At 31.7% G+C, this 18,655-nt stretch overlaps 1 protein-coding gene and 2 long non-coding RNA genes across 7 annotated transcripts; 1 reads left to right on the top strand and 2 right to left on the bottom strand.

Moving 5' to 3' along the window:
* Nucleotides 1-2,906: 2,906 nt before the first annotated feature.
* LOC115884671 lies at nucleotides 2,907-18,309 on the bottom strand. The gene is made up of 2 exons (XM_030903323.1): nucleotides 16,791-18,309; nucleotides 2,907-3,480 (listed from the first exon to the last, which is right to left on the bottom strand). The coding sequence occupies exons 1-2, from the start codon at nucleotides 18,307-18,309 to the stop codon at nucleotides 2,915-2,917; spliced, it is 2,085 nt and encodes a 694-aa protein (XP_030759183.1). The 3' UTR covers nucleotides 2,907-2,914.
* Nucleotides 5,842-8,230, bottom strand: LOC115884681. 4 transcript variants are annotated; one of them, XR_004050599.1, is made up of 5 exons: nucleotides 8,031-8,230; nucleotides 6,791-7,384; nucleotides 6,515-6,738; nucleotides 6,236-6,471; nucleotides 5,842-6,192 (listed from the first exon to the last, which is right to left on the bottom strand). It is a non-coding gene; the product is annotated as an uncharacterized LOC115884681 (long non-coding RNA). The 4 variants fall into 4 exon arrangements; XR_004050596.1 differs by having other exon boundaries at nucleotides 6,236-6,459; XR_004050597.1 differs by having other exon boundaries at nucleotides 5,842-6,180; nucleotides 6,236-6,459.
* LOC115884679 lies at nucleotides 9,070-11,022 on the top strand. 2 transcript variants are annotated; one of them, XR_004050594.1, is made up of 9 exons: nucleotides 9,070-9,098; nucleotides 9,217-9,484; nucleotides 9,547-9,657; nucleotides 9,710-9,830; nucleotides 9,889-10,117; nucleotides 10,170-10,355; nucleotides 10,413-10,629; nucleotides 10,682-10,864; nucleotides 10,915-11,022. It is a non-coding gene; the product is annotated as an uncharacterized LOC115884679 (long non-coding RNA). The 2 variants fall into 2 exon arrangements; XR_004050593.1 differs by lacking the exon at nucleotides 9,070-9,098 and adding an exon at nucleotides 9,126-9,164.
* Nucleotides 18,310-18,655: the final 346 nt, after the last annotated feature.

Here is an 18,655-nt window from a genome sequence, read left to right as displayed (position 1 = left end):
TAGTTTTATATTAATATTTATATTAAAATCATTTTAATATTTCAAAATAAAGAATTTGTTAAGAAAAAGATTTTTTATTTAAATTTATATAATTTATTTAATAAAAAAATATAGATATATAAAAAAATAAATTTATTTTTTATTAAAATTATTAAATAATAATTTAAAAAAAAATATTAAAAATATAGGAAAATATTAAATTATATACATCATTTAAAAAAAAATGGTCAAATAATTTGGTATATCGTTAGGAAGAGTGTTATTATTTACTTTTTTCAGAGATTATTAATACGACTAAAAAATATTTTATTAAATGAAATGATCGTTATCAGTTGAAATATGGGGATTATATTTAGGTAGAATTAATGAAGAGCATTAAATTTTCGGACTTGTAAGAAGAATATTTTGTAATATTCTGATATTAGATTGGTGAAGTTTTAATAAAAATAGGTCAGAAGTGCCAGCGATTTCGCCACGAGATTCTCGCTGTTTTAATTCGTAATCAGTATGGAATGGTGGAGGTATAGACGATTTGGACTCATAGGAATCATCAATGTTGTCATCACTATCGTCATTGCCACTTTTGTTATTAATGGGGGACCTAATTATTAAGGGGACGTGTGGCTTGACGAGATGGTGAAGGTATGCCAGGAACATTGATGGTGGTTTGGGAATGATTCCTTTTGCATTCCGTAATTTTTCTACGACTATTAGATGGTGTGGGGGGAATTGACGTTTTTCTTTTAATAGTCGTAAGGGCGATAGAAGGTGTATCTATAGTCGGTATCACTTCACGGACAATGGGAATTTGATCACTTCGATTATTAAATATTTCATAATAAATAATATTCGAAGTGTATCGGCGAAACGAAAAGGCTACATAGAGTTGGCTATGACTAAAACATGGCGTGCTAAGATATATACCGATTTTATGGAAAGTTTGGTCTTGGGATTTTTTTGATGGTCATGCAAAAGGCGAGACGAACAGGGAATTGAAATCGATCAATATCATTTGGTAAAATATTATCTCTGGTTTTCATGTGAATCTTTGGAATCTACACTATTTTATCTATAGAAGAGCCAGATAAAATATTGCACTCTAGGAAATTTTCTTGTAAATTAACAATCATTATTCTAGTTCTATTACATAGACCAGTCGCGATATCAATGTTACGAAGTAACATCACCACAACTTCCTTTTTTAATCGCAACTTATGTGGCGGTAAAGCTGGGACATCAACAGAGTTAATGAGGTCCATGTTTATAGAAAAAGAATCAGATGGGTCATTTACGTAATCGTCGATACTAACGTAGGTGGTGCATTCGTCTTCTAGACGATCTAAAATAAAATTATTAATGTCATTTACAACTGCGTTGGTAGGACGAAGAATAGCTCGTTTGCCATCGTAAATTTCAGTGTCAAAGACAAATTCAACCAGATGTTCGATCGAATTGACCAATAACGAAGGGAGAATTTGTACCAAATCACGATTTGACGAAAGTCTCCACCAAAAATGACGCATTTTCCCCTCATACGCAAGTCATGTCTTTCGGTCAGTTCTTTGAGATATCTATCGACAGCTTCTATCGCAAACCTGGGAGTCATGGGCGTTTCATCCCACACAATTAGAGTGGCACGTTGTAACCGCTTGCCCTGATGGCTTTCAAGGGGATATCCAGCCACAGTATGGTCGGTTAAAATCAACGGTAGTCTAAAGGTGTTATGAACCGTCTGTTCTCCGGGTAGTAAATTGGCTGCGATGCCGGTCCACACAACTGCAACGGTAGTCAAATTTAATTCGGTCGCGACAAAGCGTAACAAACCATTGTATAAAAATGTTTTCCCAGTTCTACCGGGATCATCTAAATATAATAAATTAGTATCGCAATGTTTTTGTAGATCATTGAAAGGTATTTTTAAATTTAACTGCTCGTAATATTCGGCAGGCAGAAGAATATTGTCGTTAAATTTGATCATGGTATTTACAATTAACGCTAACGCCTTTGCTTGATCTTGATTGAAGCTGTTGATACTATAATAAGGATTTAAAGGTAAAATCGGACGATGTAACTCTTCCTCGTTATTATAGTCTTCATTTTCGATGGCAGTATCAAGGTCAATGGGATCGGCGGTGTTCGTTCTATTGTTGAGTCCAAGATCGATGGCATCTTGAATTCTAAATGAAGCCAATGACATGGTCTTTGTTCTGCAGTGATTTAAGATAATATTAATGTAAATGATGCACTTACGAGTCGCATCTTCGACACTCATTCTACGTCGGATATAGTTCTTAATCATTGCCTTCTTGTAATTTTGCCAGAGAGTCGGAATTTGCGCAAGATCATCATCGGTTATGATACAACATAATGTTGCGAATAATCTCTTAAGACGACATGGTATCTTTTTGGTGATCGCTTCGCGCATACATCGATCATATTCGTCACCGATGCTTAACAAATTCCTTTTTGTGCACGCCTCTTTAAATGTGGTGCACATCTCCATGTCGTCACCGTTTTTAATCATTAACAGATTATTGAATGATGTAGGGCTTGGAGTATGAAGGAGCAGTATTCTTAGATAAAATTTCTCCAGTTGTGATTCAGATGGTGGTATGTCAAATATTGCTCCTATAACGGTTTGTTTTGCTACATGACGGGTCCATCTAGCGTTTTTTACATTCCAGCAATAAAATTCGGGTATATCTACGTAAAAATGTCGTTTAGCATCTGGATCGTTTCTATTTAGTTCGAAAAAACTTCCTAATTTTGATTTTTTATTTAATAAAACATTTAATTCTTCAACAGTTAAATTATCCTGATCGTTGTCATGCAGAATATCTCTGTATCCTGGTAAATGTACGGGGAGAAGAATGACAGAGTGCGATCTTTTGAAAATGCCAAATTCTAACAATTTTCAGGCTGCTTTTGTTGAACTAACGTACCGACACTCAATATAACGATGAATTTCGTTAACGCGATTATTTTTGTCGTTAACATCAATATATACACGATCCCATCCTTTCATCAAATGCTTATGCAAGTATTTGATGATGGCCGCAGCTCCTACAACTTCGAAATTTATATGGCAGTTATATTTTGCGAGCGCGTAAGAGTTGTAGGGGACGACGTGACGGTTGTCTATCGGCAATGTTTCGTTCGCAAGTAAGACAATACGGCTATTGTTTGGTCGATGGTATTTGGACCGTTGATTGAGACTTATAATGAAGTTGATGCATGCCGATATTAAAGCGTCAACAACGCGTTCGTGGTGTATTTTATCGTCTTGAACGAATGTAAAGACGATATGGGAGTGTGAAAGTCCCCTTTTTTGAAATTCAACGATGAGGTGGTAGTTTAGTACGCGTCCGTAAAGTTGATGGTCTGTGAAACCTCGAAGGAACTCTTTTAGTTTTCTTTCGAAAATCGGATCTGCTATTTTATTTAAATTTTTTAACTGGTGGTGGTGTTGAATGGTTCGTGGTGGTCTTGTTTGCGATTGCGACTGAAAGAGTTCCTCTAAAGTTTCTTCGTCAAGTTCTGTCTGAACGAAATTGATAGATATTGGTGTTCTGAGTGGCTGGGCGGATGTTATATTGCTTATTCGGGGATATATTTTTAATTCGACGTCAAATGGAGGGTCTTCGCCGATAAAAAGAGCCGCAATATCGGAACGACTCTTTGGTAAATGATGTGTTCGGCGTTTTTCGTTGATATTATCGCAAAACGCCAAAACAACATCATTTAGTATATCCCCTCTAACTGATGTTCGCGATTTCGTTCGTATTTTGCGAATAACTTCGGTCATGGTTTTGTAGGCGTTAATATACCGATTAACGCGTCGAAGAACACGTTCGATTTTATCGATTAGTGTTCTGTCGATCTGTCCTTCGATATATGTCCTACGCTTAACAATGGCTGCAGTCCTTCTCGGTGTTATTTTCGGTAATCTATTTAAAATTATACGCAAATTTTGAAGCGGTTGTTGTTCAATGATGGGTTCATGTTGGGTTTGTTGATTAATATCCGGCAACCTATTTAAAATTACACGCAAATTTTGAAGAAGTGGATTTTGTTGTGATTGTTGTTGACTAAATGAAATATTTTTAGTTCTATATTTAACGCGACGCAAATTATTTGACCAATTTCAAGTTCTAACTGATGTTAATTGACTTACATTGGGTGTATCCTCTAAACGTGTAAAGTTAACGTGCAAAGGAGTTAAATAAAGAAGATTAAAATTAATAGGTTCTAATATTACTCGTAGTTCTTTAGAAATATTAGAAGAAGATTGAGATTGAAATTGAGTTTGATTGAGATTGATTGGAAGCCTATTTAGATGAACTTTTAATTCTTTGTTATTTTTAATTGAACTACGAGTAATTCTTTTATTAATAATTATAGAAGAAGATGTAGATGGCGAATTATTATTCAAGGAGGAATTTTTGTCGTTAACCTTTGTTTTCGTCATTCTGAAAAAAAATTATTTATTGATTTTGTATATTCATTAAATAATTATAAATTCAATAAATAGAATAATAATTGATATTATTTTTATAGATTAATATATGGTGTCAGACGAAATTTAGATGTTAATGGTTTCAAGTTTATTAAAAAAAATGGAAACAGATTTGTTTAAATTATTTAAGGGTAATATGTTTGATAGAAATGTTTATGTCCCTGGAATTTTTTTTAGAAAATATAGAAATATATATTTAAGGAATTGTATTGAAAAGTATATGTAATGTAAGTAATATATTAAGTTTTAAAATATATTGGTGAAGGAGCATAAAAAGTACTTAAAATTTTAATTGACTAATTAAAGAAATTTGAAATTATTCTGTTTGAAATAATTTAAATAAACTTATAAAGAAATCTAGAAGCGGTTAAATCTTGAGTGTTAGGTAAAGGATTAGTGTAATGAAAAATTTGACCGCTGATAGCAAAACAACGGCCAGTTCGGTTGTCAGCATTTTCCAGAACGGACGTTTTAAAGGAGGTCATCGCTAGCAAACCATTGATGAACCGAATTTTATCCCTAAATTGATTGGACCATTCTCCTTCTCCGGTGAATAATTCAATCAATTCTGCAGGTATCGGACGTAAAAGTGGTAACACGATTTTACTGCCTTGACAACATGCCCAAGATCTTACTTGTTTGACGGCATGACGTTCTATTGGGAAGAACATCGCACCGCAATGGAGACATGTTATATCCATCGGGCCTAAGTTATGTAGCTGATTTGCACAAATTTCTTCCATCTTCGCCGCGGAAACTGTAATACCATTACGGTATGTTCGTGTTGGTTTTACATTTCTATTTATGTTGTTTAGAGTCATCCGTTGTTGCCACGTTAATCTTTGAGGAGTGATTACCGGAGCCCTTCTCGGTGGTTCGTTAGTTACGTTTGTCGATTGTGTTTTTTCCGGTAATCTATTTAAAATTATACGCAAACTTTGAAGCGGTTGTTGTTCAATGATGGGATCGTGTTGTAATTTATTATTAACTGGCAATCTATTTAAAATTACACGCAAATTTTGACTTAGTTGTTCTGGATAGTTATGTTCTCCAAAAGCAGTCATATTTTGTGATGGTGGAGTATTTATATTACGTTTATTTGAATTTCTAACGCGACGCAAATTATTTGTCCATTTTCATTATTTGTCCCATCTACACTTTTATCTTTAAAAGCAAATTAATTTTCATTAAATTTTACATCTCTTGAAATAATAATTTTTTCTTTTTTGACACTTAATAGATTTTTTCGTAATTTTGGTACATATAAAATATTATTGATTGTGCAATTATATTTCCGTTTATCTACATAACTTATAATATTTATATTACCAATACCTATGGCCAATAGAAAATCTTCATTTTTAGCAACAGCAATTTTTATAGATTTTGTTAACGTTATTATATCAGTGAAATAAGATTTTTCATTAACCATATGATCGGTACAACCAGAATCAATATAAGATTTTAAATTACTTTCTTTTGATACCTCACAGTCAGATTTAGATTCACCTAGAAAACAAACTTTTCTGTCTACTTCTGATACACTGTTTATATCTTCATGGTTTCGAGCATAAATGGAATGATGAAGTGCACTTCTATGAAAACCACTTCTATCATGGCCTTGATAACTTGTATATTGTCTCTGGTTACCTCTAGAGTAAAACCTAGAATTTGTACTTTGATTTATATTAGACCTTGGATCTTTTTGACTCACCTTACTTTTGAAAAACTTACAAATTCCTGGGATTCTATTTATTTTCACTAATGAGGTGTTAGATTTAAATTCACCTAGGAAACAAACTTTTCTGTCCACTTCTGGTACACTGTTCACATCTTCATGGTTTCGAGCATAATTGGAATGTTGAAGTGCACCTCTATGAAAACCATCCCTATCATGGTCTTGATAACTTGTATACTGTCTCTGGTTACCTCTAGAGTAAAACCTAGAATTTGTACTTTGATTTATATTACACCTTGGATCTTTTTGACTAACCTTACTTTTGAAAAATTTTCAAATACCTGGGATTCTATTTATTTTCACCAATAGGGTGTTAGATTTAGATTCACCTAGAAAACAAACTTTTCTGTCCACTTCTGGTACATTGTTTACATCTTCATGGTTTCGAGCATAATTGGAATGATGAAGTGCACCTCTATGAAAATTACCTCTATCATAGCCTTGATAATTTGTATACTGTCTCTGGTTATCTCTAGAGTAAAATCTAGAATTTGTACTTTTTAATTTATATTAAACCTTGGATCTTTTTGACTAACCTTACTTTTGAAAAACTCGCAAATTCCTGGGATTTTACTTATTTTCATCAATTCCTTTTTATTGCTCTGGATGCTCTGTGTCCTTTGGGTGCTCTGGGCCCATAACCTTTTAAGAAAAACGCAGTGGTTTAACAACTATTTATCTTATGCATTACTTGAAGCATATCTCACTATTTTATGTCAATTGTCAGTAGTAATGTGGTAATAGGAATGTACATATCGATACAAATAGAAAAGGATTTTAGTGTATTTTTCTCAACAGGTATAGCCGTAGATTTAGATGGTGTACTTACGTTTACATTATTGTCCAATCTTGTTAGGTTAACACGCAAAGATGGAGTTAAATGAGGAAAGTTATTTAAATTAAGGGGTTCTAATATTACTCGTAATTCTTTAGGAATATTAGAAGATGAAGGTTGAGGTTGGATGTCAGGAAGCCTATTAAGAATAATTTTTAACTCTCTATTATTTTTAGTGGAACTACGAGTAATGCGTTTATTAATTGTTACTGGAGGAGAATTTCTAGAAGATGTAGTTGAATTTGGGGTGGAAATCTGGAGGGGATTTTTGCAGTTAACCTATTTTTTCGCCATTCTGAAAAAAAAAATATATATTTATTTTGTATATTCATTTTTTTGGGTATAATACATATGTTATGATTTACATAAAAGTATAGCAATAAATGTATATATAATATTATATTAAAAAAAAGGAAAAAATAATTGGCACAATCCTCAATAAAGTTGTATCTGTATACACTATGTATATTAATGTAAATTTCTACATTAGTGTTCATTAGTATAATTGTTTTCCAAGTAATTTTTTGAGATTGATTTCATTGTTACTGATTTTTTATCATACTGATGATACTGGATGACAGTTATACAGCTTGTAATAAAGTCTAGTGTAGCAATTTATACTAGTAAACATTGATGTATACGGTTATATGTTTGTTGAAGGCTATGCCGATTAGTGTACACTAGTGTAATTGCCTTCCAAACTTCCAAGTTGTTTCTTGAGATTAATTTTATCGATACTGATTTTTTACTATATTGATGATACTGGAAGGCAGTTACAGTGAGTTGTATATGTGTATAGTGAATTGTAACATACATTAAATTTATATTTTTTAAGTAATTATGTGATATTATGATATTAAAGAAGGTCGTATTATTTCTTGTTACAAACAGTTCGTTTCGAACTGTTTTGTACAAAATATAATAATATAAAATAATTCTACCTTATCTCTATGTAGACTGCAGGATTCCAAGAATCGAAATTAAGGAAATATTATTGAAAATTTAACATAAAACATTGAGAAACTTCTAGAAGAGGACATTAACACTAATTTTCCCTCGCAAATCAAGACGAAGAGACGCTATTAATGACAGATAAGGGTAGATTCAAATTTATGGTATAGATGGCACTGATTAATTAGAGTTGAAGACACATTAGAGATGAGTATTTTTTTGTTTTTATTATTTGATATAATTAAAAATAGTTAATTTAATATAATTAGATACTCATTTATATTAAATTATATATATAATTATGTAAATTATGTATGGTTATTAAATGTTTTTAAAAATATAATAAAAATATATTAATAAATAACGATATTTTAATATTCACAGATATATTTTTTTTTTAATTTATAATAAAAGGGTATTAATATTAATTTATTTATAGAAAAAAAAATATTGAAAAATATATATTGAAAAAAATTATTATAATTTTTTTTTCTATAACACATGTAATTATGTCACAATAATTATTGCACTAAATCAAAAAGCAGGTGTTATAAATTATTTTTGCTTTATAATAATATTAATGTAGTTATATTTTCTTCTATATCTTTTAATGAATATATCTGTTTATGATAAAACAATTTGATATTTTATTGTAATAATGATTAATTCTAATTCTCTTGGTTTTATTCATAATAGTGGCAAGATATCAGTTATATCTGGTTGGTAAATCAGCTGTTTGTTTTCTTTTTTACAACATGAACATATACGTAAGTATATTTTCTGACATATCTTTTATATTTTCCAAATAGATTATGTCTAAAAATAAAAATTACATTATAAAATATATGAAAAAAATAAATTTCCGATTTCAAACTTACAGAAATATTTAATATATTTTCTCTCTATTTATACATGTTTATAGTTAAAATGCAAGAAATATTTGTTTAAAAAGAAAATATTGAAAATGATCGATATATATGCCTCATCTCTATTTTAAATGTTATTACATTATAAATCTATGGATATTATCAATAATGTCAAATTTTATTTAATTTTAGGTTATATTTATTTTTCATAAAATAAACATTAATTATTTTATTTGTTGTTATTTAATATTATACAATGTATTTAAAAAGGTATTAAATATATATGTATGATAAATAATTTTTGTTTTAGATAAATGCGGAATAAATGGAAATGGATTGACATAATTCAAAGGATTAAAAATCAAGAAAGTTTTGCCTATAATAGTTAAGTTTTTTTAATAATAAACGATATGTAGATGTTCAGCTGATATAGAATTAGAAAATTTATAGTTCTATTATAGATATATTCAGTTAAAATATCACATAAAAGTGTTGTCATTAGCTGTTCAAATATATATGATGTATGGTATTGAGATGTTACTTTGTATGAATAAAGAGGAGCTACTTGATAAAAAAGAGTAATTAAAATAGTTTATGTGTGTTACAAGAAGTTTTAGAACTTAACTGAGAATATTTTTAGGAAACAAATCAATGAAGATTTAGTCGAAGTAGAAGAAAAATATTTTGATGAAGACTTAATCGAGACAAAAATAAAGTTATGATAGTTTGTGATGTCGGATTTTATTAATAGGTAATAAACGATATATAGATGTTCAACTGATGTAAAATTTTAAAATTTATAGTTCTATTAAAGTAATATTCAGTCAAAACATTACAAAATAATGTAGGTACAATAGTTTCTAAAATGAAGCAAAAATATTATCGATACTAAATGTATTATGGTAAAAGAAGATAATTGTTAATGTAAGAAGAATGTTTAACAGTATTTTCCAATATTATTATAATAATTATATATTTTTAGTTATGCATGGATGGATAGCTGAAAGGTGGATTAGTTGTTTATTTAACGGGATCGATTAATTTAAATTGAGAAGACGATGGATTTTTACGGATATAGATATAATTAGTTATAACATGGAAGAAGAATTATGTATGTTATTAGCAGGTTTTCAATCAATTTGTTTACTTTTAAATAAATTAATAATATTGGATGCTTGATATAGAGAAAACTGTAAAAACATTGTAAATTTGTAAGTAATTATATAAAACAATTATTTAATATTTATTTTTATATGTTTATAGTTAAAATATGACAATAGAAGAACATTTATATCGGAAGAGAAATTGGAAATTATTTTTATTAAAATATATGGAAAATGGACGTTTTAAAATGAATTTTGGATTAAAAGAAGAAATTAATGTTATTTAATAGAAAAAATATGTAAATACTTACCGTGTTTATTGAATAAATTTTAGTGATAAATTTAGGTATTTATTAATTCTGTACATAATATAATAAATGTAATAATTTTATTATTTTTTTAGGGAAGAAGTAATAAGGGGAGGAAAATATTGAATAAAAATTAAATCATATTTTAATATTATATGGATACATAATGATTGTAGTATACTATAATAATTGAAAAAAAATGGCTTAACATTAAAATGACTTTTAAAGGAAAAAAAGGATAGCAATTACTATAATTATATGTAGATCAAGGAGATATAGAAGAATCAAGAAGATATAGAAATTTTAAAATAAGTATGTATTTAAAAAAACTTAATATTCAATATTAATAAATAAATTTTTATAGCAAGAGAAGCAAATATATAGTAATGGAGATATGAGAAAATATTATATTTATAAATGTATTAGAATGGAGCATAATATAATAATTGGATTATAATAAATATGAAATAATAAAGTGATACTATGAAACAGTTATATTTTTAACTATGTAAAAATGGATTTATTTCGAATATAAGGATACTTTTTTGTAAGTTAATTAATAAAAGTAAATATATGGAATTAATTTATATTTTATAGGTGGTAAGAAAAAACAATGATGTAAAATTTGTGGAATATTTTATTTTAATAGAATAATTATAATGATTACATTTATTATATATTATATGTTAAAAGGAAATGTAATAAAAAGTCCAAATTAAAAAAAAATCAAATTTATTATTAATAAATTTAAAATAAAACAATATAAAAGCTTAATAACTATTTTTTGATATTAAAGTTTGTATAAATTTCACAAATTATAAAAGTTATAATATTGTAATTTTTTTATATATAAAAAATTAAAATTAAGTAATTATATAATAATGTATATTTTGTATACATAGGAAAGAGATATAATTTAATATTAATAGTATACTGTTAGGTAAAATGTTAAAAATAACACAACCCTCCTCCTTTATCCGGGCTTGGGACCGGCAACATTTATAAAAAATGTTGGCGGAGTTAGGTGTTTTTTTGTAGTTTTTTATGTTTTTTTAATTTTTTTTGGATTTTTTAATTTTTTTATATTTTTTTTGGATTTTTTAATTTTTTTATATTTTTTTTGGATTTTTTATGTTTTTTTTATATATAAGAAGTGTAGTTTGTGTAATGATAAATGTGTAGGTCGTTATCAGGAATATATATTTTATAATCAAAAAGTTTTATATGTTAAATTTATAAATAATTATTTAGTAATATTAATATTAGTACGTACATATATATATAAAAAAAGGTGTAATTTAAAAAAACTTGTTGATTATAAAATGTAGTCACAATCGGGTGAAGTCACAAATCGGTGGTATGTCATAGCCTGTGAAATGAAAAGATAAATTATTATTTAAAATAATAATAAATATATCTTAATCATATAGGATAAATAGGTATATTTTTATATATGTTTTACAATGAATTTTTAAATTAATTTTTGTTATATTAAAATTAAAGAGTTTAAAATTACTTTAAGATTGAAAAATAAAATTTTAATAATTTTTTTATAATAAAGATTTTATTATGACTGATATGTTAAAGTTTAAATCTAAAGCAAAATTTAGAAAATAATTAAACAGTTTTATATTAATATTTGTATTAAGAATCTTAATATTTTATAATAAAGAATTTTTTAAGAAAAAGATTTTATTTTTAAATTTATATAAATTATTTTATAATTATTATAATGTAATATTAATATTAATAAATAAAAAAATGTCACAAATCGGGTAATGGTGAAAATGATGTATATAATTTAATATTAACTTCTTGGAAAAATGTAGAAAATATGGATTTGCTTTAAAAGTTGTAAATTAAATTTAGATCATAAAAGAATAATTCAAATTTAAAAATGACATTTATATAATTTAGTGTATTTGATTTGATATAAAAAATTAAAAATATAGTAATATATAAATTTTATAGTTTGTTTATTAAAATTTATAAATGTTTAGTATAAACATAGATATATAAAAAAATAAATTTATTTTTGATTAAAATTATTAAATAATTAAAAAAAATATTAAAAATATAGGAAAATATTAAATTATATACATCATTTTAAAAAAATGGTCAAATAATTTGGTATATCGTTATGAAGAGTGTTATTATTTACTTTCTTCAGAGATTGTTAACATGACTAAACAATATTTTACTAAATGAAATGATCGTTATCAGTTGAAATATGGGGACTAAATTTAGGTGGAATTAATGAAGAACATTAAATCTTCGGACTTGTAAGAAGAATATTTTGCAATATTCTGATATTAGGTTGGTGAAGTTTTAATAAATATAGGCCAGAAGTGCCAGCGATTTCGCCACGAGATTCTCGCTGTTTTAATTCGTAATCGGTATGGAATGGTGGAGGTATAGACGATTTGGGCTCATAGGAATCATCAATGTCGTCGTCACTATCGTCATCGCCACTTTTATTACTTATGGGGGACCTAATCATTAAGGGGACTTGTCGGGGACGTGTGGCTTGACGAGATGGTGAAGGTGTGCGAGGAACATTGATGGTGGTTTGGGAAGTATTCCTTTTGCATGCCGGAATTTTTCTACGACTATTAGATGGTGTGGGGGGAATTGGCGTTTTTCTTTTAATAGTCGTAGGGGCGATAGGGGGTGTATCCATAGTCGGTATCACTTCACGGACAATGGGAATTTGATCACTTCGATTACTAAATATTTCATAATAAATAATATTCGAAGTGTATCGGCGGGACGAAATTCGACCGAAACACCCCTGTTCTGGTGTTTCGTTAATCAAACAGCGAATTTGGTCAGGAGAACCAACTCGCGAAAAGGCCACATAGAGTTGGCCATGACTGAAACATGGCGCTCTAAGATAAATACCGACTTTATCGAAAGTTTGGCCTTGGGATTTATTGATGGTCATGCAAAAGGCAAGACGAACAGGGAATTGAAACCGATCAATATCATTTGGTAAAATATTATCTCTGGCTTTCATGTGAATCTTTGGAATCCACACTACTTTATCTATAGAAGAGCCAGATAGAATTTTACACTCTAGGAAATTTTCTTGTAAATTAACAATCATCATTCTAGTTCCATTACATAGACCAGCCGCGATGTCAATGTTACGAAGTAACATCACCACAGCTCCCTTTTTTAACCGCAACTTATGTGGCGGTAAAGCCGGGACATCAACAGAGTTAATGAGGTCCATGTTTATAGAAAAAGAATCAGATGGGTCATTTACGTAATCGTCGATACTAACGTAGGTGGTGCATTCGTCTTCTAGACGATCTAAAATAAAATTATTGACGTCATTTACAGCTGCGTTGGTAGGACAAAGAATAGCTCGTTTGCCATCGTAAATTCCAGTGTCAAAGACAAATTCAACCAGATCTTCGATCGAATTGACCAATAGCGAAGGGGGAATTTGTACCAAATCACGAGGAATGACCGCCATATTAGCTGGCATAGTCGAATTATCGACGGCTACACCAATGGTTGTCGCAATAGCTGCAACAGCCGCTGTTGATATGACTTGTCTCTTTCGAAGACCCGTTGGTGTAGCACCGGTAACGACCGTAGCGTAAGGCAGCCTTCCCTCGCCGAGGCACAAAAGCCAATCACTATAACTGCCACCGAATTCTGTCCTGGTGTTAGTGGAACTGCCAATGGTGTTCGTGGCATTAGATTGAACGGATCGCACGTTTGTCTTTAGAGAGATGAGTGTCATTTTCGGCCATAGATGTGAATTTTTTAGAGACGCATCTATAACTGCCATCTTTCCTCCCAATTTTACAACCGGAAGGATTTGACGAGTCTCCACCAAAAATGACGCATTTTCCCCCCATAGGCAAGTCATGTCTTCCGGTCAGTTCTTTGAGATATCTATCGACAGCTTCTATCGCAAACCTGGGAGTCATGGGCGTTTCATCCCACACAATTAGAGCGGCACGTTTTAACCGCTTGCCCTGATGGCTTTCAAGGGGATATCCAGCCACAGTATGGTCGGTTAAAATCAACGGTAGTCTAAATGAACCGTCCGTCCTCCGGGTAGTAAATTGGCTGCGATGCCGGTCCACGCAACTGCAACGGTAGTCAAATTTAGTTCGGTCGTGACAAAGCGTAACAAACCATTATATAAAAATGTTTTCCCAGTTCCGCGGGGACCATCTAAATATAATAAATTAGTATCGCAATGTTTTTGTAGTTCATTGAAAGCTATTTTTAAATTTAACTGCTCGTAATATTCGGCAGGCAAAAGAATATTGTCGTTAAATTTGACCATCGTATTTATGATTAACGCGAACGCCTTGGCTTGATCTTGATTGAAACTGTCGATACTATAATAAGGATTTAGAGGTACAATCGGACGATTTAACCCTTCCTCGTTATTATAGTCTTCATTTTCGATGGCAGTATCAAGGTCAATGGGATCGGTGGTGTTCGTTCTATTGTTGAGTCCAAGATCGATGGCATCTTGAACTCCAAATGAAGCCAATGACATGGTCTTTGTTCTGCAGCGATCTAAGATGTTATTGATGTAAATGATACACCTACGAGTCGCATCTTCGACACTCATTCCACGTCGGATATAGTCCTCAATCATTGCCTTCTTGTAATTTTGCCAGAGAGTCGGAATTTGTGCAAGATCGTCATCGGATATGATACAACATAATGTTGCGAATAATCTCCTAAGACGACATGTCATCTTTTTGGTGATCGCTTCGCGCATACATCGATCATATTCGTCACCGATCCTTAACAAATTCCTTTTTGTGCACGCCTTAAATGTGGCGCACATCTCCACGTTGTCGCCGTTTTTAATCATTAATAGATCATCGAATGATGTAGGTCCTGGAGTATGAAGGAGCAGTATTCTTAGATAAAATTTCTCCAGTTGTGATTCGGACGGTGGTATGTCACATACTGCTCCTATAACGGGCTGTTTTATTGTACGACGGGTCCATCTAGCGTTTTTTACATTCCAGCAATAAAATTCGGGTATATCTACGTAAAAATGTCGCCTAGCATCTGGATCGTTTCTATTTAGTTCGAAAAAACCTTCTAATTTAGATTTTTTATTTAATAAAACATTTAATTTTTCAGCAGTTAAATTATCCTGATCGTTGTCATGCAGAATATCTCTGTAGCCCGGTAAATGTACGGGGAGAAGAACGACCTTTTGAAAATGTCAAATTCTAACAATTTCCAGGCCGCTTCTGTCGAACTAACGTACCGACACCCAACATAACGATGCATTTCGTCAACGCGACTATTTTCGTCGTTAACGTCGATAGATACACGATCCCATCCTTTCATGAAATACTTATGCAAGTATTTGATGGTGGCCGCTGCCCATACAACTTCGAAATTTATATGGCAGTTATATTTTGCGAGCGCGTAAGAGTTGTAGGGGACGACGCGACGGTTGTCTATCGGCAAAGTCCCGTTCGCAAGTAGGATAATACGGCCATTGTTTGGTCGACGGTATTTGGGTCGTTGATTGTTACCCGCATTAAATTCTGTATCGCTACAAAAGGAATGCGGATAGCCAAAGCGACATATACCGTCTCGCATACAAGGTGCATTATCCCCCTCGGAAGCACACTTATAATGAAGTTGATGAGACCCAACCCTGCTATAAAGTAGGGGTTGCTGGGTCTCGTCGGGAATGCATGCCGATATTAAAGCGTCGACATCGCGTTCGTGGTGTATCTTATCGTCTTGAACGAACGTAAAGACGATATGGGAGTGTGGAAGTCCTCTTTTCTGAAATTCAACGACGAGGTGGTAGTTGAGTACGCGTCCGTAAAGTTGTCGGTCTGTGAAATCTTGAAGGAACTCTTTCAGTTTTCCTTCGAAAACTCGACACACCAAATCCGGACGATGTTCCCATCTCTGATGCCTTTCGAGGTTGTCGACAATTTCAGGCCACCCGGGATTGCACGTAAAGGTCACCAGAAGATCTGGTTTTCCATGACGTGCTATTATCGCCATCGCATCAAGGAATCGGCGTTGGATGTTACGTGGCCCACCTTGAAAAGTAGTTGGAAGAATGATGGGCCTGCCGATACGTTCCGGGACGGTTTGTTGTTCGCCGTCTCGCGCCTGTTGGTAATTGCGCAGCTGCCGAAGCGAATTCTCTGAGGTGAGATGGAATTTCTTTTGATGGTGTTTAAGATACCAAAGATAATTCGCTTCGGTTTTGCACCAGGCGTCCACAAGATATTGTTGGAACAGTTTTTGTCCCGAATGGATGGCGCTAAATCCTCGGCGAATTTGCATTCTGTAGCGATAAAATTGCCGACATGTAATTTGACTTACCCCGTCAGACATTTTTAGCTCGAGAGTATAACCGTCGTCGCCTTCAGGAAACAACAACGGGTATACCATCGGATCAGCTAATTTATTTAAATTTTTCAACTGGTGGTGTTGTTGATTAGCCGGTGGTGGTCTTGTTTGCGATTGCGACTGAAAGAGTTCCTCCAAAGTTTCCTCGTCAAGTTCTGTCTGAACAGAATCGGTAGGTCTTGGTGTTCTGAGTGGCTGGGCGGATGTTATATTGCTCACTCGAGGATATATTTTTAATTCGACGTCAAACGGAGGGTCTTCGCCGATAAAAAGAGCCGCAATATCGGAACGACTCTCTGGTAAATGATGTGTTCGACGTTTTTCGTTGATATTATCGCAAAACGCCAAAACAACATCATTTAGTATATCCCCTCTACCTGATGTTCGCGATTCCGTTCGTATTTCGCGAATAACCTCGGCCATGGTTTTGTAGGCGTTAATATACCGATTAACGCGTCGAAGAACACGTTCGATTTTATCGACTAGTGTTCTGTCGACCTGTCCTTCGATATATGTCCCACGCTTAGCGATAGCTTCACCGACGTCAATAAAATAAAATTGATTTAACCTAGGAGCGGTTAAATCTTGAGTATTTGGTAGAGGATTGGTAAAATGAAAAATCTGACCGCTGATAGCAAAACAACGGCCAGTTTGGTTCTCAGCATCTCCCGGAACGGACGTTTTAAAGGAGGCCATCGCTAGCAAACCATTGATGAACCGAATTTTATCCCTAAATTGATTGGACCATTCTCCTTCTCCGGTGAATAATTCAATCAATTCTGCAGGTATCGGACGTAAAGGCGGTAACACGATTTTACCGCCCTTACAACATGTCCAAGATCTTACTCCTTTGACGGCATGACGTTCTATTGGGAAGAACATCGCACCGCAATGGAGGCATGTTATATCCATCGGGCCTAAGTTATGTACCCGATTTGCACAAATTTCTTCCACCTCCGCCGCGGAAACTGTAATACCATCACGGTATGATCGCGTTGGTCTTACGTTTCTATTTATGTTGTTAAGAGCCATACGTTGTTGCCACGTTAATCTTTGAGGAGTGATTACCGGAGCCCTCCTCGGTGGTTCGTTAGTTACGTTTGTCGGTTGTGGTATTTCCGGTAATCTATTTAAAATTATACGCAAATTTTGAAGCGGTTGTTGTTCAATGATGGGATCGTGTTGAGTTTGTTGATTAATATCCGGTAATCTGTTTATATTAATACGCAAATTTTGAAGAGGTGGATTTTGTTGTGAACTTGCCAAAATATTTTTGTTTTTATTTTTAACGCGACGCAAATTATTTGACCAATTTCGAGTCTTAATTGGTGTTAATTGACTTACATTGGGTGTGTCCTCTAAACGTGTAAGGTTAACGGTCAAGGGAGTTAAATGATGAAGATTAAAATTAAGAGGTTCTAATATTACCCGTAGTTCTTTAGAAATATTAGAAGAAGATTGAGTTTGATTTATATTGATTTGAAGCCTATTAAGATGAACTTTTAATTCTTTATTTTTAATTGAACTACGGGTAATTCTTTTACTAATAATTATGGAAGAAGATGGTGAATTATTATTCAAGGAGGAATTTTTACCGTTAACCTTTGTTTTCGTCATTCTGAAAAAAAATTATTTATTGATTTTTTATATTCATTAAATAATTATAAATTCAATAAATAGAATAATAATTAATATTATTTTTATAGATTAATATATGGTGTAAGACAAAATTTAGATGTTAATGGTTTCAAGTTTACTTTAAAAAATGGAAACAGATTTGTTTAAATTACTTAAGGGTATTATGTTTGATAGAAATGTTTATGCCCCATGGAATTTTTTTTAAAAAATATAGAAATATATATTTAAGGAATTGTATTGAAAAGTACACGTAATGTAAGTAATATATTAAGTTTTAAAATATATTGGTGAAGGAGCATAAAAAGTACTTAAAATTTTAATTGAC

This window comes from Sitophilus oryzae, unplaced genomic scaffold, assembly GCF_002938485.1.
Source record: "Sitophilus oryzae breed Bouriz unplaced genomic scaffold, Soryzae_2.0 scaffold_30_pilon_pilon, whole genome shotgun sequence".
In the NCBI taxonomy this organism is placed as follows: domain Eukaryota; kingdom Metazoa; phylum Arthropoda; class Insecta; order Coleoptera; family Curculionidae; genus Sitophilus; species Sitophilus oryzae.
The sequence above is the reverse complement of the archived record's forward strand: the minus strand, read 5'-3'. Positions and strand labels throughout refer to the sequence as shown.

Bases quoted from the DNA above. Each gene is read 5' to 3' on its own strand.
- LOC115884671 (XM_030903323.1), bottom strand. From the start codon at position 18,309: ATGACGAAAACAAAGGTTAACGGTAAAAATTCCTCCTTGAATAATAAT. The intron at 3,481-16,790 runs CACCGGCTAATC...AAACAAGACCAC, and splicing joins GCAATCGCAAACAAGACCAC to CACGAACCATTCAACACCAC.